Source organism: Rutilus rutilus, assembly GCF_951802725.1.
Source record: "Rutilus rutilus genome assembly, chromosome: 7".
In the NCBI taxonomy this organism is placed as follows: domain Eukaryota; kingdom Metazoa; phylum Chordata; class Actinopteri; order Cypriniformes; family Leuciscidae; genus Rutilus; species Rutilus rutilus.
Window position 1 is genome coordinate 27,607,212 of NC_140221.1, and position 23,181 is coordinate 27,630,392.

At 44.8% G+C, this 23,181-nt stretch overlaps 1 protein-coding gene across 1 annotated transcript in view; it reads left to right on the forward strand.

Moving 5' to 3' along the window:
* Nucleotides 1–23,181, forward strand: part of fibcd1b (fibrinogen C domain containing 1b) — a 107,905-nt gene that overhangs the window by 81,803 nt on the left and 2,921 nt on the right. Inside the window, exon 6 of the mRNA XM_084414170.1 lies at nt 8,658–8,837. Within this exon, the coding sequence (XP_084270296.1) occupies nt 8,658–8,837 (180 nt within the window). The remainder of the gene's footprint in view (nt 1–8,657; nt 8,838–23,181) is intronic.

Genomic DNA, 23,181 nt, shown 5'->3' on the forward strand with positions numbered 1-23,181 from the left:
CGTGTCGACTGATTGGGATCACGCTTAGGGAGCCTGTCATCTTTGAGTATTGTTAAACCGAGCCAATGCACATTGGCGTGCGTGAATTGCATCACACGCTCTGCCCCCCTACACGTGTATAAATACGGAAGTGGATGCACGCACCAGTTGTCTTTCGCTTCGGAGCCAATCGGTTTTGATGTCTCTGAATAGTGTTGTTGTGTTACAATGAACGAGTGTGTCTGTGTTCTTCTGGAAGACTCTCCCAGTGATGGTGTTTCTACAGCGAGTTGCAGCGGTGATCGCGAGCTACTGAAGCTCGCAACTGCTCTTTTAACAGCATTTTATTTCTAAAAGTGTTTGTTGACGGCCAGTTGAGGGCGGAAGTAGTGAGTGCTTCACTGTTTCTGTACAGTGTTGTTGCGGTCATTCCCCTGTGTCCCATTTCCTGAAAGAGCAACATGGATGTGTTTGCGTCTTTTTCAAGATGCCATTCCATCCATGCGTTTCTGGGTGCGGTAGGGCTCTGTCCCCCTCTGACGGTCACAATAGCTGTATCACATGTTTGGGCTTAAAGCACGCTGAAGCAGCTTTTGTGGATGAGTCATGTTCTCACTGCGGGAACATGACCATTGCGGTGCTGAGATCGAGACTCGCCTTCGTCCGCGAAGGTGGAGTCCCCATTCCCATGCCCCGCTCTAGTGTTTCTTCTGGGCCAACTCCCCAGAAGAAGGCTGGAGTGCTGCGTGAGTTGGGTTTCTCTGCCAGAAACCGCCTAAGTAGTTCTTCCCCCCACACTACCCTTGACGGAGGAGCGGTGAAGGGATATGAGGCTATCCCTCCAGTGGAGCGGTCTGTCGCGATGCAACTGTGTCCGGCAACTGCTACCTCATGGAAGGGGGATCCTCGTCTCCCCTCTAATAGTCCAGGCGTTTTAAGCCAAAATGGAGGTCAACCGTGAACAAATTGCAACAGAATCAAACTCAACTGATTTTGTATCCTCAATATGTCCTGAGTAAGGAAAAAAAAGCCCCGAAGAATCCCATTAGGGGAAAGTTCCGAAAAAGACCCAAATATATCCTATTCATACGCCTATTCATTATTTTTCTCAAATGAATAGGGTAAATTTTTTAACCTTTAGATATCACCATGAAAATTACTGAGTTGATTACTTATATCAAGACAAACAAAAAATGTATTACAAGTTTTTTTTAAATTGTTTGTTAACATGGACAAACGGTGCATAATCTAATTACAGATGTGCTAATTTGCATAAATACCACAACAGATCTAAACATTGGGTATAGCCAGGTGAAAATGTCTTGTTGAATCTTGTTGACAAATAACAGTAAAATACTTTATGTTAAGGTCTGAATGGAACCCATTTAGACTACCCATGAGCATTAATACATAGAGGCAGGAAGAAGTACTTTAGAAACCAGCCTTTATTAATTATTATTGCAGAGATTGGGTTTGGGGCTGGGTCTGTGGGACTGTTTCTGGGATTTACTTTTTATTTCACTTACCTTTTGTCTTCTGCATTCTCCTTACCATTGTCTCCTGTTCTTGCCTCAGATTCGTCCCCCAGAAACAGTCCCACGGACCCATCCCCAAACCCAATCTCTTAAAAATTAATAAAGGCTGGTTTAAAGTACTTCTTGCCTCTATGTATTAATGCTCATGGGTAGTCTAAATGGGTTCCATTCAGACCTTAACATAAAGTGTTTTACTGTTATTTGTCAACAAGATTCAACAAGACATTTTCACCTGGCTATACCCAATGTTTAGACCTGTTGTGGTATTTATGCAAATTAGCACATCTGTAATTAGATTATGCACCGTTTGTTCATGTTAACAAACAATTTTTAAAAACTTGTAATACATTTTTTGTTTGTCTTGATATAAGTAATCAACTCAGTAATTTTCATGGTGATATCTAAAGGTTCATTTTTTTACCCTATTCATGTGAGAAAAATAATGAATAGGCGTATGAATAGGATATATTTGGGTCTTTTTCGGAACTTTCCCCTAATGGGATTCTTCTGGGCTTTTTTTTCCTTACTCAGGACATATTGAGGATACAAAATCAGTTGAGTTTGATTCTGTTGCAATTTGTTCACCCTTTTTTCCTAAAACGCCTGGACTATAAGGCCTGTAAGTTAACGTTCAGGTCCACCAGGCCCAGGCACTCATGAACATGCATGAGGGTAGCCCAGACCGTGAGCTCCGCACTGCAAATGACCTCGCCCTCCGGGGCACGAAAAGTACCTACATTTTCAAAGAAAGAGCAATTTCCTCTGTTCCTGGGCCCCAAGAGGGCCAGACTGGCGGTGTGCGACCCTGTAAAGCCTTTCACCTCTCAGCCACCTCTTGTATCGCTAGCCAGCAGCTGGGTGCGTTTAGAGGACCCGGTCACGCCTTCTCACGCACTCTCTGCCATCATGTAGAGACAGTTAAGTGTTGCACCATACACTCAGACCCCGCTTCGGGCCACCTTTGGGCCTTCCGAGCCGGGTCCTTGTCCTCTACCTCGCTACCTCACCCCGTGTACGTCTGTGGTCCCCCTGGGCCAGTTCGTAGAAGCCTAGAAAGAGCTCCCAACCAATCCGGCTGGCTCCTCCGTACCAGCGTTCGGCCAGCGTACGCCCATGTTCAGCGCTATTCGTTACACTTCGGTGCTCAGCGAATGTGCGTCTGTCATGTGCGTGGTCATTGCAGTCCTACTGACGAAGGATGCGATTGAGCCGGTCCCTCCAGCCAATATGAAGACCGGCTTCTACAGCCCATACTTCATTGTACCCAAGAAAGGTGATGAGTTACGGCCCATCTTGGACCTGCATCTCTTGAGTCGGACCCTTTGCAAGCTTCCGTTCAAGTTGCAAACGCAGAAACGCATTTTCGAATGCTCCGCCCCCGAGACTGGTCTGCAGCGTTCTACCTGAAGGATGTGTACTTCTGATCTCTACACTTCCACAACGCAGGCCATGCCTGTGTTCTTGCGTTCAAAAAAAAGAGGGGTTGAAGTCTCAGTACAATGTCCCACCCTTCGAGTGCTACATAGCCAGTTGGGTCTTCAGGTCAACTGGGAAAAGAGTAAACTTATCTACAGACTGAGGATCTCTTTTTCCGGTATGGAGATGGATTCAGTCCAGCACGTCTCCTGAGAAGAGCGTGTTTGGTCGGTGCTGTTAAGAAGTGAGAAAGGGTCCCACTCTAAACTTTTCAGAGGCTCCTGGGGCATATGGCAGACTTAGCCACAATAGAACGGCTTCCTCCATATGAAGACCGCTTCAGCACTGGCTTGATGGCCGAGTCCTGAGGTGGCCGTGGCTGAGCGGCACGCTCCGTGTGACAATCACCCTGGCCTGCCAAACCCTCAGCCCATGATCAGACCTTTTATTTCTCCGGGCCAGCCACCCCAGAACAAGTGTTCACCAACACCGGCTAAGGGACCACGTACAACGGGCATGCAGTAGCAGGGGTCTGGGCGGGCCTCCAACTGCATTGGCATCAATTGCCTTGAGTTGCTAGCAGTACGCATTGCTTGACGCCGCTGCTCAGCAAGCCTGTTCTGGTCAGTACAGGGACCGTTGCACTATGCTTCCCTTGCATGTCGCAACTTGCCCACCACCTCCTCCTATGGAGTCAGAAGCTTCTGAGGTCGCTCCATCCACTTAAAATTCCAGCCTGCTCAATCGTGCCGCTGACAAGGCCTCACGGCAGCCTGTGGCCTATGGAGAGTGGAGACATCCTCAGGCGGTCCAGCTGTTTTGGGATCACTTCGTGGCCACACAGTTACATCTGTTTGCCTCTCTGAACTTGTCCCATTGCCAGTTGTTTACTCCCCGACCGAGCGGAAAACCCTCGGCACAGAGATACTGGCACACAGCTGGCCCCGGGGCCTATGCAAAGATGCGTTTCCCCAGTGAGCCTTCTGGCACAACACTGTGCTAAGTCAGGAAGGACTTAGGACTGTGCTAAGTCATGATGGACCCCGAAGACTTAGTCCCGTTGCCACTATTGCTGGACCACCGCTGACTCCGGGCTCCACTCGGCTCCTCAGCGATAAAACAACTGGTGCGTGTATCCACTTCCATATTTATATCCACGCTGCGTGGCGGAGCGTGTGATGTAATTCACACACGCCAATGTGCATTGGCTCGTTTTAACAATTCTCAAAGATGACAGGCTCCCTAAGCGTGATCCCAATCAGTGGACACATCGACTACGTCTCCATTTCCTCCTTCAGGGAACGAGGGTTACATACATAACCGAGACGTTCCTCATTCTATCCTTCGCGCCCGGGGGAAAGAAGGACGGTAGGCAGGGTTGCCAGGTCTGTGCAACAAAAGTAGCCCAAAAAGCCCATCGACTCTTCTCCATCGGGCAACCGAATTCTCCACTGGATTTGTGCATCTGAGGGATGTTTTGAGGGGTTTTGAGCGTCGAAATCGTACTTACGGGGGTGAAAATCAATCCGCGGGTAAAAATTTTTCCAACAACTTAAGAGTATCCCATTTCCGCGGGAAAACCTTGGACTTGGCAACACTGACGGTAGGCCACATTAGAAGGATAATTTCCAGTGTGACGCAATCAGCTTTCAAATTAGAGCTTAGATCGGGCCCAAAAAATCAAGCCCGACCCTACCCGAGCCTGTGCACGTTGTGTCCGAGCCCGTCCCGTCCCGACACATTAACTGTAATTATGAGCCCGATTTAAACCCGATTTAAACATTTTTTTTAATACGTGGGCCGTTATAACTGACGTTCTCAACTACAATTCCGAGTTGTTTGAACTACAGAAATCTGTTTACAATTATCTTAATGAATAATGCAACAAGGACGAAGCATGTAAACTGCGTTGTTTGTTTATTCAGAATGGAATGGATCGCAAATGGATCCTAATGAAGAAACGTTTAAAAAAACGTGAACACTCCACAAAGCCAACACATGTTGTCACTGTCCACGACTTGTTTAAAATGGTTCCATACCTCCAACTTTACTCCAAACTTGCTCAAAGTTAATTCTCCTGTTTTAATTTTTTTCTCTACATCTTCAAGCTCCATGTTGCACTTGAGCTACACAATACAGCACAGCAGGCCCGGTGTGATGCATACGAGTGGAGGAGACGCTGCGCATGACACGTGACGCGTTGCATTGTCCACCCAATTAGGCTAATAAAGTAATGATTAAAAAAACACAAATGCTTGATCAAGGGCCTGGCCCGAGGATAGTGGTGGGAAATATCGTCCCGAACCGGGACCAATTTCGGGCTCGGGCAGAGAATCTAAGCTCTACTTCAAATACGGCCTTTGGAGGATGCAGCCCCTGAATTGGGACACAGCTTCCGTGTGGTTTTCAGTACTTCTGCCTGTTTGTATGATCTCCTAAGTATTTTGGTTTAATATTAAAAGACTAATTCTTGGAATTTGACATTCTACTTCATTTGATTTGAACCACGCCATTACAGCATACATTTAAATGTACTGTATTTCTGAAAAGTCTAACACATTATGTCTTTAGTCTGCTATTGTGAAGTATTCATGCAGGAAAATATGCTTTCTTAGAGATTGTAATGACCACTATTATGCTTTTTATCCACTGTAAAAAAACTAAACAAAAAAGTTGCTTTCCTAATAATTTACTCACCCCAATGAAGTCCATTGTTAGAAGAAAAATCCAGAAATGTTTTCCTCAAAAAACATAATTTCTCTCCCACTGAGGAAAGAAAGACATGGATATCTTGGATGGCATTGGGGTGAGAAAAATGTAAAGGATTAGTTCACCCCAAAATGAACATTTCCTAATAATTTAGAGTACAATCAACTTGGATGTTTAAGTGATTTAAATTACATTAAACTGACTTTAAAAAATGAGTTGAATCTTGAATAACTTATTATAAAAGTGGAAAATTGCTTAACTTATTTTGATGAATTTGTTTGATCATGTATATTTTTTTACAGTGTCTAATGATTTTGTATGGTAACAATGCATAAAGGACATCATGCTGGAACTACCAATTATTTTTTCAACAGTTTAATCTATCAATTAATCGAATATCATCGTTCTGAGGTTGGAGAGCCCCAGGATGTTTTCTTTCTTTTCAGTTGTGCTGCTGTGGTATGGTAGGCCATCTCAGTTTTACAGAGTGTGCAGAGCACCATTTTATTTGGTCTCTTTTTTAAAAAATTCCCCCACTTTAGACCGGGCTGATTTTCAGCATACCAGAGAGTCGGAGCTGACCAGCATAGGGGATGACCATAAACAGCGTAATGAATCAATGCATTCCATGCAAAACTACAAATTTACGCAATCAGCTTAATTGATTACATCGATGCGTCGTTCCAGCCCTATTCAAAATATGAAAATTTAAACATTTCTGCTTTAGTTCGTATGCTTTAGTTCGTAAGAAGAAACATTTACCCGATAAAGCCATCCAACAGCACACTCTGACTCACATTCACTCTCGCTAGTAAATTGAGCAATCAGTATGATAATTCAAAACAAAATGCAGCTTAGTTCTTACGTTTGAAATGTCTTTGCAATAATGTTTAATTGAAAGTTCAAGCACACCTGAGTTGTATGCGCACAGACTCGCCTGTTGGCCCCCTTTTTGGTAGAAAAGCAAGAGGGGCATAAAATTCTCCCAATGTTTAATTATTCCAAACAAGGGAGAATCTCAAGGGTTTTAATTAAGCCTGAATTAAATTGATGTAAATTGCATGTGAAAGTAGCAGGTTTCTTTTCCTCTTTTTAAAAATAAATCATTTTATTTATTTATTTTGCAAAAGGCAAAAAAGGTTCTGTATGCACTCATAAGCCAGCCTCGAAGCTGCTGTTTCCTTCATTTTTCCTTCATTCTGCTTTTCATATCAATTTTGTCCCTTTCCTTGTGTGTATACGCATATATTTGTAGTCACACTGTGCCATACATGTCAAATTAATTTTGATAATTCAGCTCAGTGTTTATACGTGAGGACGGTGCTGCAAGACTTTTCCTATCAGGTGCTTGTGGGTCTAGTGCTGGAAATGTGATGCAAAAACAACAAAATGTAAAAAGAGTGAATCTCCCCTAAGACCTGGTTGTTTTACATGCAGCTTTAATGCATAGTAGTCATGTATGAATTTTAAAATGTTTAAAGTATGCATTTGCTCTGCATAATAATAGATGTTTGAGCATTTCAGTGTTTTATTACATTGTTTTATATGCAAGCCACAGAGAGTGAGAACGAACTACATATTTATACTAGGGATGGGGGAAAGAAATGTTCATTTTTGTGATTAATATCGACTGTGTAACGTTAAATATAATTAACATAATTTATGCAGCCTTTGTTTTTCCGCTGTCTGAGACAATAATAATATTTTTTTCCACACTTCCTGTGCTGTTATATGCCCATGCTGTTTGAGCATTGCAGTCTGTATTTGGTTGTACTTGATTGATCAAAATTAAGCCATGCAGGTGTAAGTGATGATAGATGTATCAATACCTGTGATAGCCCACTAATAGAGAGGATTGAAAATCCATAAAATACTAAGGGCCAGATTTACTAACAGTTTGTGCCAGCGCAAACCATGTTTTTGAGTAAAAAAAATAAATACTGACAGGATATATTAAAGATACGCAGTAAAAAAAAAAAAACTGAAAAGGCATGGACAGTTATTTTTGTGGCTGACCTTATTGTATGCATTTTAAGGAGGTTTCCTTACAGAAGCAAAAGTTATGGGAGAGAGTATTTAAATTAATCATACTAAGGTTTACGCTAGCCAATTTTCTGGTAATTGTGCCATTATTTACCGCCCAAAAAAAAGCATGTCTTAAACCAGACGCTCATTTGTGCTGCTCTTGATTGCTGTGTTATTTAATTTGTGCTTTGTCAGTAGATCACGCTCAAAACTTTCCAATTCCTTAAAGGTGTTTTTTTTTTTTTTTTTTTTTGGGAATTGTGCTCTCATGCTAATTTGCCCTGTTTAGTAAATATGGCCCATAATGTTTTCACTAGTAATTTTATGACATGGCCCATTTAACAAATAAATAGTTAGAAAAGATTTGAAGTGAAACAAAATTAGCTGATATCCATAATTTAAAAAGTAGAGCAGAAAGAGTAATGACAGACAGAAACATCATCTGGAGTTATTTCTCATAAATAAAGGCAAAGCTAAATGAGAATTTTATTATAATGGGTGTATGCAATAATTCTTGTAAGTTTAAATTATTAGATTGATTCTTTAATTGTTGTAAAGGATAAACAAAACAGTAGTCAGATAATTTGCAGTTTGCTACTAAATGTAAAAGTATTAAAATCTATTGTTGAATCATTGTGTAATTTTATCTTCAAAAACGTAAAGAAAATAAATCAATTTTTAGAATGGTACTGGTATTGGCAATATATCCCTGTCAGTCCTTGATAATAATGATACTTGACAAATTTTATTTTGAATATAGGCTACTACAAAATATACAATTATGTACAATTATTACTACTAAAATATACTACTTATTCTACATTTAGTTGGGGATTCGATGTGTAAATATATTTTATATAATTACAGAAATCTGTGCAATTAATTAATTTTACTTGATTCACTGCTCTAATTCGTGTTACCTTCATAATCCAATGACACTTTCTATGAGTAAAAATAATCATCAAATTAATTGGTCTTTCTCTCTTTCTTCAGGTTTGAAACAGATCCATGCTCTCTCTAGCCAAGGAAACTACGAATTGCGCATAGATCTTGAAGACTTTGAGAACAGCACAGCTTTTGCGCAGTATGGTGTTTTTGGAGTCGGGCTGTTTTCTGTTGATCCTGAGGATGATGGTTACGCCCTCACCATTGCTGATTACACCGGCACTGCAGGTACACATACATATTTACACATTAAATACATAAAGCTACAGACCCTGAGTCAGTATCTTCAATACTGTGCAATTAGAATGCCTTGTTTAAATCACATGCTTAATATTGAACTATACTGGACCCAGTATGCAAATCAGTTAGCAAGATTAAATCTCTGTCAACAGTAATAATTGCTTATTCATTCAGATAATTGGTCCATTTCAGTGCTTGATGGCATAGACAGAATAATCATGGCACTTAATACACTCTTTAGTCACTTATCAGCTGCATGCACAGCATATATCTCTCTTCCTCTGCAAATCGCCACATAAACAACCACTAAGACTGGGTATCAATACGGATTTGTTAATACAATTTGATTCTGATTTACAAGCTCTTGATTTGATTCAGAATTGATTACATTTGAAAAACTCATCGATTTGAACCAACTCATTTGAGTGATTTCATGAATCAGATTATACTTGTCACAATGTGTCTTTTTGATTTCACTAAAACGAACTGCTCAAACTCATATGTTTTTGATCTAGACTATACTGGTCACACACTATGTTGTTCATTCACTGAGAAGAACCCACCTATAAGTATCATTTGTTTGTGAATCGGACCACACTGGTCACATTGAATGTTGTTTTTGCATGCAGTCTGCTAGTACACTCAATAGAAAGATGTTTCTTGTCATTCTTTTGTGATGTAGTCTTTTTATTCTGCAAACTCATTCAGATCTCAAGTAATTTTTATGCAGTGTTTGAGTAAAAATGATTTTAACAATCATTATCATTATTAATCAGAAAAAAATTGTTAATACTGTATTACCCAGTCCTCACAATCACACACACATCCAGAAACCGAAATACCTTCCAGTCGATTACTATCATTGACTTGACAAATGTCAAAAACGTACACACAAACTGAATTGGAAAAATCCTCAGAGTCTGGTAAGAAACAAGTGAGCAGCAGGATAAACAGAAATAGAAAGAGCATTCTGAGTTTGAACTCAAGGGCAGAAGCTGGAGAAAATACACCTAAGAGAGAGCGTAAAAGAGAGAGGTGAGATATCTCCTGTCTGGACAGCATGTATATATCCGGGCTCGAATTGGATCGTGTCTGTAGTGCTGGTGTCAAGTGAGCAGGTGGTCTCTGCTGGGCAGTGTCTTCATGCCCTTGAGCTGCTGGGTTTCCTGTTTGCTGCCTGACAGGTCTACCTAATCACAGTGTTGAGAGTATTATTGTGATCATTTGCATTGAATTTTGACAGGCCGTTGTGCTCTGGACCGGCCTGGTGGGGCCTAATACGTCTCAAAATACAGACCCTGTCAAGGTGACTCCTTATTCACCCCGGCATGTGAGCACCAAGTTTAAGTTTGCACACCTACAGTATGTTTTATGCAGGTTACACATTTATACAGAGCCTTTTTAGAGAGTCTAGCATGGTATTACCACATCACCTGAAGGCTTTTTGAGATGATAATATCCACTTGACAAATCAAAAGTGATTCCCAAGAGCAGGTGACTGAATCGGAGAGTTTGCAAGGACATGTCTGGGTATAACACTCTTAATGCAGAAATGTCATCGGCAGCAATACGAGCATTTTCTGTGGGCTCATGCGACCCTAGTGTGACTAATGGCTTATTCCCATAGCTGCAGACAAAATCTGTCAAGCTTGAATGACGTGCGTTTCCATGGGGAAATTGAGTCCCGGTCTGGGATCAGTTTCTCTATGTATTGTCTTTGATGTTATTGAGTAAAACTGATTGTGTAACAGAAGATTGAAGATCTTCAAGGTCATATACTCTTAGAGAAGAGGAAGGAAGGTTTAGCGCTTTAATTCTGGAAGCATTTTCCTCTTCTGTGGATCATCCACTGTATTTTAGGCTGGATGAAAGGTTAAACATAAAATGGTTCTGAATGAATCCCAGGGAGGTTTAGAAATACCACCTGACATTTACCTCTATTGTACTCATCCTGGTACACTTTCCTTTTCTTCCTGTCTCCTATCTCCATGGAATACTGTGTTCTAGCTTTTGTTTGGAATGTGTTCTTTGTTCGTGTTGAGCTGACAGAAACAGTTTATAGGGCAACAGACACATCACCACCCTGCCCTTCTGCCAAAGAAATCCAGTGAAGTGGACAGCAGGCAGGGTGGCTTTCCAAATTTCCTTTTCAGACGTGGAAATAGGGAAGGTTTGTTTCTGTTGGCCATCAACACCAAATGCCTTCTGCCATCAGATAAGACTGACACTACAAGACACTTCTTGAGAGAAGACGACTTGTCATTGACCCACAAGTTGACCCTTTTAATGCTCTTGCCCCGCTGACTCGCTGATTCTTTAGATTTAGGTCTAAAAGTATTTTGGATCTCGAGATACTTGCCTGGCAGAGTAGCAGAAACAAAGAGAAGCTACAAGATACAAATATTCTATACTTCTTAAAATAACATAAATATGCAGCACATTCCCACCATTCTCATTCAGAGATATGCATGCTTAACTGCTGTATGTACCACTGCAGGTCATTCAGTCCCATTTACTAAAATAGAAATTATGGGTGAGGGTTCAATCCTTTAATTGCATGCTTTCAATCTCTGTATACAGAATAGGCAGTGAATATCGGTGGAATATTTTGGAAAAGGTTTGAAAAGACAATTATACATAATGCCACTGTGTGCTTTATGCCAGTGTGTTTTACACTAAGGGTTTTAAAACTGGGTTGTGGGGACATTTTCTGTATAGTATAACAATGTTAAAAAATTAAATATGAGTACAGGAGGGATCAGTGAAATAAAAGATAGATATAAAATGTTCAGACTGTTTGGTGGAAAAAAATGTTTCAGTTCTTATCCATCTATCCTTGCAACATACCTAATTGCTCTGTTATTTATGTTGTATCTCTGTAGGGATATTATCCTTACCATTGTTGATTTCAGCTTTTCTCTGGAACTTGTGAAAAACACTACACTTGTAATAAACTAAATATATATATTAGGTTCATCAAGTTTCAAGATTTTTCATTTTTTCATTTTTAAAGAAATTAATACTTTTGTTGGGCAAGGACAAATTCAGTTGATCAAAAGGGATAGTAAAGATATTTATAATGTTACAAAAGATTTATATTTAAAATAAATGCTATTCTTTTGAATGTGCGATTCAAAGAATATTGAAAAAGAAAATCACGGTTTCCACAAAAACATTAAGCATCACAACTATTTTCAACATTAATGATAATAAGCTTTGCCATCGCAGGAATAAATTACATTTTAAAATATATTCAAATACAAAACACTTATTTTAAACAGTAATAAAACACATTTCAAAATATTATTTTCATCAAATAAATTCAGTCTTGGTGAGCACAAGAGACTTCTTTCAAAAACATTACATAGTGAATGTTTTCTTTTGAATGGTAGTGAACATCTAAACTTGTGGATATTACAGTATTGTTTGACTTACAATATACAATTGACTTACAATATAAAAGCCAATGAACTTAGCAAATTATTGCATTTAAAAAACATAATTAATAATTCCTTTACCGTATCAAGCTGACTATTTGATATAAATGGGTCTTTACTGTATAATTACAAATATCTACAGAAGTTGCCTTTATATTACAAGAAGTGAGTGTCCATATGTACTATGTGTCCACTTCTGATGTCAACAACCAATCTACTGGTTGTTCAGCTCCATGTTCCAGACAGCTTTGAGTGTGTCTCATTCCACCAAACTACACCTCTACACCTAATATCTAATTATGGAGTACCACCTGTACCCATGTGTTTGTGCATGAGTTCTTGAAAGAGGATTATCAAAATCCTTTTTCATGCTAACTTGTCACTTGTTCCCTTTCGTTCAGTCACTACGAGTTACGTCAGTGAATGACAAATGGGGGTTTCGCTTAGAAGCCTATCACCTTTGAGTTTTAGAAAATGAGCCAATGGCATGGAAAATGCCTTGGGTCTGCAGAATTTTAATGCCGCGACTCCGCCCCACCGTGTGGGTATAAAAGGAGGAGCGGTGGCAATCTCGCATTATGTTTTCGCTTCGGAGCCAAGAGTAATCTTCACTCCTACAAGCAATTCTGAGATCTTCACTCTTCGAGACAAGCTACTCTCCAGGTTGTTGGTGTGACGGTGATTTCCAGCGAGTTCACTTTGCCTGCTGATCTGTGCAGTGATCTGCCAGTCGTGTGCTTCTCCTTGGTCACTTCAGCACTCTGCAGAGTTTTCCCTCTCACAAAAGAGCTTGCGCGTGGCACGTCTTTATAAAGATGTCTCACCCGTGCACTTCTGGTTGCGGTCGGACTGTTTCTCAGTTTGATGAGCACAATCGCTGCCTTGTGTGTTTGGGCTTAGATCACGCTAAGGCAGCTTTTGTGGATGAATCATGTTCTCATTGCGGGAACATGACCATCGCAACACTGCGGTCGAGACTCAATGATCTCACTAGAGTGAGAGTCCCCTCATCCACACCCCGATCTACCCCCTCTTGACGGTGTGGAACAAAGCGCCGACGATACTTTCAACCCGAGTTGACAGCCATGCTCTCCCGGGCAGTCGCAAGCGCTCAGGACAGGGTGGAGGGTACCTCTCGAGCCGATGCTCGTGGCTGCCCTGGAGAGCTGGATGATTGGGCGCCTGCCCCCAATACCTTTCTTCCTGGAGGTGCATGAGGAGGTCACGAGGTCCTGGAAGTCTCCACTGTCTTTCCGCGATCGCTCAGCGACCTTCTCTGCCTTTCCTCCCCTTGATGGGGCCGTAGCCAAAGGGTACACTGGGGTTCCCCCGGTTGAACGCTCTGTTGTGATGCAGCTGTGTCCTCAGAGCGCTTCTTCTCGTGGTGACCCAAAGCACCCCTCCAAAGCTTGTAGGTTTTTGCCAACTCTCGTCGCAAAATCCGAGCTGTGGGGCAGGCTACTGAGCGAACCTGTTTCCTTGACTCTCCCATATCCCAGGCTGGCCTCTTTGGCGGCGCAGTCGAGAACTTCGCCCAACAGTTCTCGACCGCCCAGGAGCAGACTGAGGCTATAAAGCATATTCTGCCCTGACGGCCTGCTGCTGCCTCCACCCAGCCGTTGGCACAGAATCCTCAGCCTGCTCGCCGCCCCAGCAGCAGCCTTCATCTGGGCCACGCCGTGGAGGTAGCCTCTGGAAGGCGCCACAGCCCCCTCCAGCTCCGCAGCCCGCTAAACGGCAAGCTAAGCGGTGCCCCTGAGACGGGCTGCTCAGAGATGGGCCGGTCATTCCGCCTCTCTGCCCCATCGAGGGTACGTCTGTGGTTCGCATGACCCCGCTGGTACAGTTCTGGGAAGCTTGGTTAGAGCTTCCCAACCTGTCCCGCTGGGTCGCGAGAACCATCAGGCTCGGCTATGCGATTCAGTTCGCACGGTCTCCTCCCTGCTTCTGGGGAGTCCGCTACACCATGGTCGGTGGCAATGCCCCTGTCATGCGTACGGAGTTCGCCACCCTACTGGTGAAGGGTGCAATCGAGACTGTCGAAGTCTCCAGCCGAAATGAAGTCCGGCTTCTACAGCCTCTACTTCATTGTACCCAAGAAAACCGGTGGGTTACGGCCAATCCTGGACCTGCATGTCTTGAACCGATCCCTTCACAGGCTTCCATTCAGGATGTTGACAGCGAAACGCATTTTCGAATGTGATCGTCCGTTGGATTGGTTTGCAGTGATCGACCTGAAGGACGCCTACTTTCATGACACAGACTGTTTCTATAGTTTGCTTTCGAGGGGCGGGCATATCAGTATGCGGTCCTCCCATTCGGGCTAGCCCTGTCTCCTCGCGTTTTCACGAAAGTCATCAAGGCTGCCCTTGTGCCACTCCGGCAACACGGGGTTCGCATCCTGAACTATCTCGACAACTGGCTGATCCTAGCTCACTATCGGGACCAGGTTTGTGAACACAGGGACCTGGTGCTCCGGCACCTCGCTTGTCTGGGCCTTTGGGTCAACTGGGAAAGAGCAATCTCTCCCCAGTGCAGAGGATCTCTTTTCTCGGTATGGAAATCTACTTGGTCGCCATGTGCGCAGTCACTGCTGACTTGCCTGAGACGATTCGAGGGCTAGAGTGCGGTTCCACTGAAGTTATTTCAGAGGTTCCTGGGGCATATGTCATCTGCAGCTACGCCGATCGGGTTGCTTCATATGAGACCGCTTCAGCACTGGCTTTGCGATGGAGTCCCGAGGTGTCTCCGGTCTGCTGTCAGACCTTCACCCCGTGGACGAACCTCAGCTTTCTATGGGCTGGAGTGCCCTTAGAATGAGTTTCCAGGCATGTTATTGTATCAATAGATGCCTCCACCACAGGCTGGGATGCCATGTGCAATGGACATGCTGCCGTGGGCTCCTGGACAGGACCCCAGCGCCTTTGGCATGTCAATTGCCTCGAGTTGCTGGCGGTACGTTTAGCTCTGCACCACTTCCGTGCGTTGCTCAAGAACCAACACGTACTAGCCCGCTTAGACAATCCTGCGACAGTAGCGTACATCAACCGACAAGGTGATCTACGCTCCCGCCATATGTCGCAACTTGCCCGCCACCTCCTCCTATGGAGTCATTTATATGGCTCGCTTCAAGCCATTTATATCCCAGGAGACCTGAACCGTGCAGCCGACGAGCTCTCATGGTTTCAGCCACTTCCTGGAGAATGGAGACTCCATCCCCAGATGGTTAAGCTGATATGGGAACAGTTTGGCGACGCACAGGTAGATCTGTTTGCCTCCCAAGACTCTTCCCATTGCAGCCTGTTTTACTCCCTGACCGAGGACACACTCAGCATGGATGCACTGGTGCACAGTGCACTCTCTGCAAGTATGCGTTTCCCCCAGTGAGCCTTCTTGCACGGACTCTGTGCAAGATCAGGGAGGACGAGGAGCAGGTCATATTGGTTGTGCCTCATTGGCCCACCCGGACCTGGTTCTCCGAACTAGTACTCCTCATGACAGCACCTCCCTGGCCAATTCCTCTGAGGAAGGACCTTCTTTCTCAGAGACAGGGCACCCTCTGGTGCCCTCGTCCCATCCAGAAGCCACACATGTAGGTTCCATAGATCGAGGCAGGTTTGAGTACCCTACCACCTCCCTTGGTGGCTACCATCACCTCCGCTAGAGCATTGTCCACGAGACATGCCTATGCACTGAAGTGGAACCTCTTCATCACCTGGTGCTCTTCTCACTGAGAAGACCACAGAAAATGCCAGATCAGTGTCGTGCTTTCCTTCCTGCAAGATGGGTTGGAGCGAAGGCTATCTCCCTCCACCCTCAAAGTGTATGTTGCCGCTATTGCCGCACATCACAACGCAGTTTAAGGTAAGTCTGTGGGGAAGCATGACCTGGTCATCAGGTTTCGGAGAGAAGCGAGGAGACTAAATCCTCATTGCTCTTCTCTTGTACCCTCTTGGGCCTTTCCAAATAAATTGAGCTTAAGTTCCTGTCTATGAAGACAGCGCTCCTGGTTGCATTGGCCTCCATCAAGAGAGTAGGGGACCTACAGGCATTTTCGGTTGACGAAGTGTGCCTGGAATTCGGGCCGGCCTACTCTCACGTGATCCTGAGAACCCGGCCTGGATACATGCCCAAGGTTCCCACCACTCCATTTAGAGATCAGGTGGTGAGCCTGCAAGCGCTGCCCTCGGAGGAAGCAGACCCAGCCTTGGAACTGCTCTGTCCAGTACGCGCCCTTCGTGCCTATGTAGACAACGCAGTGTTTCAGGACCTCAGACCAGCTCTTTGTCTGTTATGGTGGGAAGCTGAAGGGAAAGGCTCTCTCCAAGCAAAGGTTGTCTCCCTGGATAGTGGACGCCATTGTCTTGGCTTACCAGACACAAGGTCGACCATGCTCCCTTGGTGTGAAGGCCCACTCCACTAGGAGTGTGGCTTCCTCTTGGGCTCTAAGCGCATGGTGCCTCGCTGACAGACATCTGCAGAACTGCAGGCTGGGCAACACCTAACACATTCGCGAGATTCTATAATCTCCGAGTGGAGCCAATGTCCTCTCATGTACTCGCCACCAGTGGTCGGTAATAGGACCCGCTCTGTGTCATCGCTTGCTGCGCCATTCCACTCCACGGACTGGATGTGTGCGCTATTTCATTTAGATGAGTTCTTCCTTCCAAGACCCTGAGTTCCTCCGACATTGATGAAGATGTCACCAGAGTGTTGCCCTGTTGCTCAGCCCTCTAGGTGATTGGCTAGGTGTTCCATGTGCATGGTTCCCCTACTGGGTGACCCCCACGTGTATTTCCATTTCGAGCTCGTGTTTTCCCTCTCTCTCTCTCTCTCTCTCGAGGTTGAAACATTCCACCCTGCGGTCTGGACACCTCTGAGCCTCCATATGCATCCTGTACTTGGGACATATGTGTATTCTAAGTCCTCCCTACGGGTAGGCATTGTGTTACATGTTCCTCCTGGGATATACCCAGTGTACCTTGGTATTCTTGCGTTAAGCCTAGCCCTTCGTCCGTGCTAGTCTCACAACAGGGAGCTCAGTCTTGCGCAGGGCACTGGAAGACAGTCAATGTGGCGTGATTGAATTGGGACCCCCATTCGTCATTCACTGACGTAACTCATAGTGACTGAACGACAGGGAACATCTCGGTTACGTATGTAACCCTCGTTCCCTGAGGAGGGAACGTCTCGGGTTACTGGATGTAACCCTGGTTCCCCGAGAGAGGGGAACGAGACGCTGCGTCATATCAACGCTACGGGGAATGCCTTCGGCATGCGTTATCTGAAGTCACTATACAACTATTCCAATCTGGATTGGTGTGCGTCATCGTGCGGCATGACGTTGCATGTGACGGTGACCCGGACGCTATATAAGGGTCACAGGAACAAGGAAATGACAGCTTCGAAAAAGGTTCAAAGCAGCTGTTCTCAGGGCGCCCCGAAGGTGGGGAGAGGGGACGCAGCGTCTCGTTCCCCTCTCTCGGGGAACCAGGGTTACATCCAGTAACCCGAGACGTTCCCCTTCGTTACGGGGAACTCCCGCTGCGTCATATCAACGCTACGGGGAACGAGTACCAGCTAGCCCCCACAGAAAACAGGCGCCCCTGGTGTGAAACATCTGGCACACTCAAGAGCACTAAAGCAAGGGAGAGTGAAAGATCCAACTGTGCTAAGAATTTTATTCTTTCTTGTTTGGAGTACAAAGGGAAGGTTGCATCAACAACCTCGATATTAAGGTCCAAGTATATAGGCCTGATTAATGACAGGCAGAACACTTAACTCCTAACACCTTTTTAGTGGATCATCTCTGGAAGCCTAAGAGGCTCTCTTGCTTACACCGCACATGCAATGAAGGATGAAGAGCCTGAGGAATTTTTAGAATAGCCTCCGGTACCTTGGTTACCGGGGAGAAATATCTCAAAGAAAGCTAACAAACTCCCATTTAATACCCTATATAGATATACTCTGCGGAGCCGAATAAAGGCTCTAAGCAATTTAATATGATAGCCTGCAGAGACAGGGTTCATCCAGATTTTGACGCAGCATACAGAGGCAGAAAGCACTCTGAAGGTGAGGATCATTGCTAAGGACAGGGGAGAATTTATAGAACCCACTATACTAAGAATTTTATTCTTGTCTTTTTTGGTGTAAGAAAAAGGCTGAGTTAACAGCCTCAGAAGTGAGGTCCAATATATACATATGCCTAAAAAGGCAGGACACTGACTCCAAGGCACCATTAGTGGATAACCCTAAAAGCCTAGAAGGCTCTCCTGTCACACTTATAGCAACGAAGGATGAAGAGCCAGAGGAAATCATAAGATAGCCTCCGGTACCCTTATTGGTGACCGGGGAAATTTCCTACTAGAAAGCTAACAGATTTCCAAAATATGTAGATTTTCTTTTAATCTAACATATATACACGTATCCCGCAGAACCGACAGGGGCTTTTCTTTCCACAGACCTGTCAGCCTGCAAGGATAACAGGATTCATCCTAGAAGGCTACAGGGAAATATGGAGGTCATGGGACGACCCGGGTGGACCACCCTGAGAGCATACGGAGGCCGTAGGCGCCATAGCGGCTCTGAGCATGGACGAGAGGTCCCGATTAGAGTATAGAAGAATCCCAGTACTGAAGCCATAGGGCAGTAAAAGGCTGGGTCCAGCTAACTCAATTAAAACTTCCTGAGCCGGGGAGTTCTGGAGGTAGCTGATCTGATGACCTCGGCCACCAGATCACCCTATTCGAGAAGGCCAGTGTGGTTTTTCGAGAATAAGATCTACTCAAAATCCTCTGACCCTCTCCAGAACTCCAGGGAGTAGAGCGACCGGGGGAAAAGGCGTACAGACGTTGCCTCGGCCACGTCTGTACCATGGCCTCCAGACCCAACGGGGCTGGATGCGAGAGAGAGAACCAGAGCGGGCAATGAGAATTCTCATGAGAAGCGAATAAATCTACCTCCGCCTGGCCGAACTTCTCCCATATAAGCTCCACCACCTCGGGGTGGAGCCTCCATTCCCCTGGCCTGGGCCCCTGCCTCGACAGGGTGTCTGCTCCCACATTATCAACCACAGGTATATACATAGCCCTCACAGAGAGAAATTTGTCCTTAGACAAAAATAGAATATGATGGGCCAATTTGCACAGAGGACGAGACCTCAAGCCCCCCTGATGGTTGATATAGAAAACCACCGATATATTATCAGACCCAATAAGGACCTGATGGCCTCTGAGGTCTGGAGGGAAATGCCTGAGGGCAAAGAATACTGCCAGCATCTCCAGGCAACTGATGTGCCATGAGAGGTGATGGTCCTTCCAGACCCCGCGGGTGTACCGGCCCTCCATGACCGCACCCCAGCCCCTGCGGGAAGCATCCGTGGTCAGAATTTTTCTGGGACACGAAGCTCCAAGCACCTGGCCTTGGGACAGGAACCGTATGTCTTTCCATATGACTAGAGAACGAAGGTACCTGGACGTAACTCTAATCATACGGAAGGGGTTGCCCCTTGGGGAAAACCCCCTGGTCCCGAGCCACCACTGTAGGGCCCCATAAGGCCCAAAATTCCTTGAAAATGTTTGACAGTGATGGCCTGGCCTAACCTGATAGCTCTAACTGCAGCCACGATACTTTAAATACATGGCTGGGTCAAGTGAACTTGCATAGATTGCGAGTCCCACTCAGCTCCAAGAAATTTTATTCTTTGAAGAGGAGACAGAGAACTTTTCTTGACATTGAGCCTTAGCCCCAAGCACTGAAGATGACGCAAAACAACATCTCGATGTTGGATTGCTAGCGTCTCTGGTTCTGCCAGAATAAGCCAGTCATCTAATAATTTAGGATGCGGTTCCCCTGAAGTCTCAGTGGAGCAAGGGCAGCATCCATACAGAAAGTGCAAGGGGATAGAGTTAGGCCGAAAGGAAGAACCCTATATTGGTAAGCTTTTCCCCCCAAAAGCGAACCTAAGGAACTTCCTATGATAATGGATGATGAAGTTATGAAAATAAGCATCCATGAGATCTATTGTCACAAACCAGTCTTCAGATCTGATTTGCTGAATGATACTGGGTATAGTGAGCATATTGAAACTAAATCTCCTCAAAGATTTATTCAATACTCTAAGATCTACAATAGGATGAAGTCCACCATCCTTTTTCGGAACAATGAAGTAACGGCTGTAAAAACCTGAATCCCTCTCCTGATTAGGGGCAATTTCTATTGCTTTTGCTAAAAGAGATTCAACTTCATTTTCCATCACCTGGCGCTGATGTGAGAAAACCAGTGTGTGAAATACCCCGTTAAAATCGGGTGGTCTTACTTTAAACTGGATTCTATATCCTTTAACTATACCCAGGGTCCATTTAGATATATTCGGAAGGCCTGACCAGGCGTCTAAACAATCTACAAGAGGAATCAATTTCTCTGGGTTAGTCTCAGGTGATATAATGTGCTTATCGGTGGTCTGAAGCAGTTTACTGGCAGGACGTAACCGATGAATAATCTAATAAGGAGATCAGTCCCTCGAGACTGACCTCAGGTTTTGAGATTCGGTGACCTGAAGCGATAGATCGGCAGGAACTAACCGAAAATAATATGAAGTGCCCTTAAAGGTTCGGCGTTTTTACGCCAGGACCTCATAGTTTATTTTTTCTTAGCCCGAAAGGCAGTCCTCAGACCTGACTTAGGGGCTTTTTCTTTTTTTTTTTTTTTATGAGAACGTCTCCTCTGACCCCGAGCCCTGTACAGGGGGAAGGGGAGGGGAAGAGGTGACTTCCCAGAATATGAGGAGCTGGTGACTGTCCCCGAGGGACCTGGACTACCATATGTAGGTATGCATTTTTTTTTTTTTTTTTTGACATTCCGCCATATAAGCCTTCCCTACCAAATTCGAGATAATATTTATATTAGCTCCACTTTAATTTTGGAGGGACGTGTCTGAGTCATCAGAGGTAATACGATATCTGGGAGAAATATTATTCTACCCCCTGCATCATTAAATTCCCCTTTAATTTTCTTCTTCAATTATTCCACAATCTCAGTACCTCAGTATGGAGATCGTTTGAAAAAGGAAGACTCTGACACAAGGATTTTGACTGGGTTTGCAGGAAGCACTCTTTTTAGACGCTTCCTTCTTATTAAATTACCAAACATTTAATTTCATTACAGCCCCAGTCTTTCTCCAGCAACTCCTCATAATGTGGTGAATATTCGTGGTTCAGTGTTGATAGTATCTGACTCCTCAGAATCAGATAAATCAAACACCGGGTCTTTAACACGGTCGGAAGAAGCCGCAGTGACGCGGGCTTCCGAACCGTGCGCGAGACCTGTAAACACTGCTCCACGTGCGAACCCAATGCAAACAGACAACGCGCTGCCTCGACAGACGCGAGCTGATGCACTAGGAACGCAAGCCTATTTTATTCTTTTTAAACAGGCTCAGGCGGGAGCGGAAGAGTAAACTCAGAGTCTACACCCTGCAGACCTGTAATCTACGCGCTGCCTCGGCAAACGCGAGATCCGAGCCACTATAGATTCTGTATTGCAATGCAGACATTAATCTACGCGCTGCCTCGGCAAACGCGAGATTAGTCACAGAATCTTTATTGCAGAGTAGCCGTAATCTACGCGCTGCCTCGGCAAACGCGAGATCCGAGCCACTATATAGATTCTGTATTGCAATGCAGACATAAACCTACGCGCTGCCTCGGCAAACGCGAGATCCCAGTCACAGAATCCTTTCAGTTTGCACAAAATAGACAGTGCCCTCGAGAACTGTCCGTGCAAGCTCCGCTCACAACCCAACACCACAAAGCAAGTGTGCGCCATCCTTGCTTCTTTAATTTTTCTTAAATCAAGGAGACGCACACTGCCTTCGCCATAGTAGATTTGACAGACAACACCAAATAAGACGTACAGTTTGACATAGAACGCTGCTGAAGAACAGAAGCTGTCATTTCCTTGTTCCTGTGACCCTTATATAGCGTCCGGGTCACCGTCACATGCAACGTCATGACGCACGATGACGCACACCAATCCAGATTGGAATAGTTGTATAGTGACTTCAGATAACGCATGCCGAAGGCATTCCCCGTAGCGTTGATATGACGCAGCGGGAGTTCCCCGTAACGAAGGGGAACAGAGATGTTACGTCCCTCTGCCATAACCGCTGTACAGCTGGTTATGGCAGATTTCCACTCAGCTCCGCAGCGAGGAAACATAATGTGAGATTGCCACCGCTCCTCCTTTCGTACCCACGCGGTGCGGTGGAATCGCGGCATGCAAATTCCGCAGACCCAAGGCATTTTCCATGCCATTGGCTCGTTTTCTAAAACTCAAAGGTGATAGGCTTCTAAGAGAAACCCCCATTTGTCATTCACTGAAGTAACATTTCTGTTCCCTCCTCAGGGAACGAGGGTTACATATGTAACCGAGACGTTCCTGGGTGTCTGGAGTCGTTTGTGTGAAATGGCTTTCTGTGATGAGTTTCACAGTGTTATTTCTAGAATAACACAAGTCAGCTCTGTTGCAACTTAAATATACAATATTTCTTATTATTATCAATCTTGAAAACAGTTCTGCTGCTTAATATTTTTGTGGAAAACATGATTAAAATCCATGATTTTTGATGAAAGCTAAGTTCTCTGCTAAGTTATCATGCTTGAAGAAGGAGGTTAGTGTATTTGCTGTCGTAATGATGACAGTAGCGCACACAAAAGTAGTAGATGTTCCGTGCTTCGGAGCGGTTAGCGATCACACTAAATGTGTACCATGCCCAAGCCCAACTGAACCATGCTCTGGCCCACCTCTTCCAAGCAGGCCAGGGACGGTTCAGCAAACTGCACCCAGGCACGGTACGGAGCGATCACACTAGTCAAATGAACCAGGCATTGGGGGTC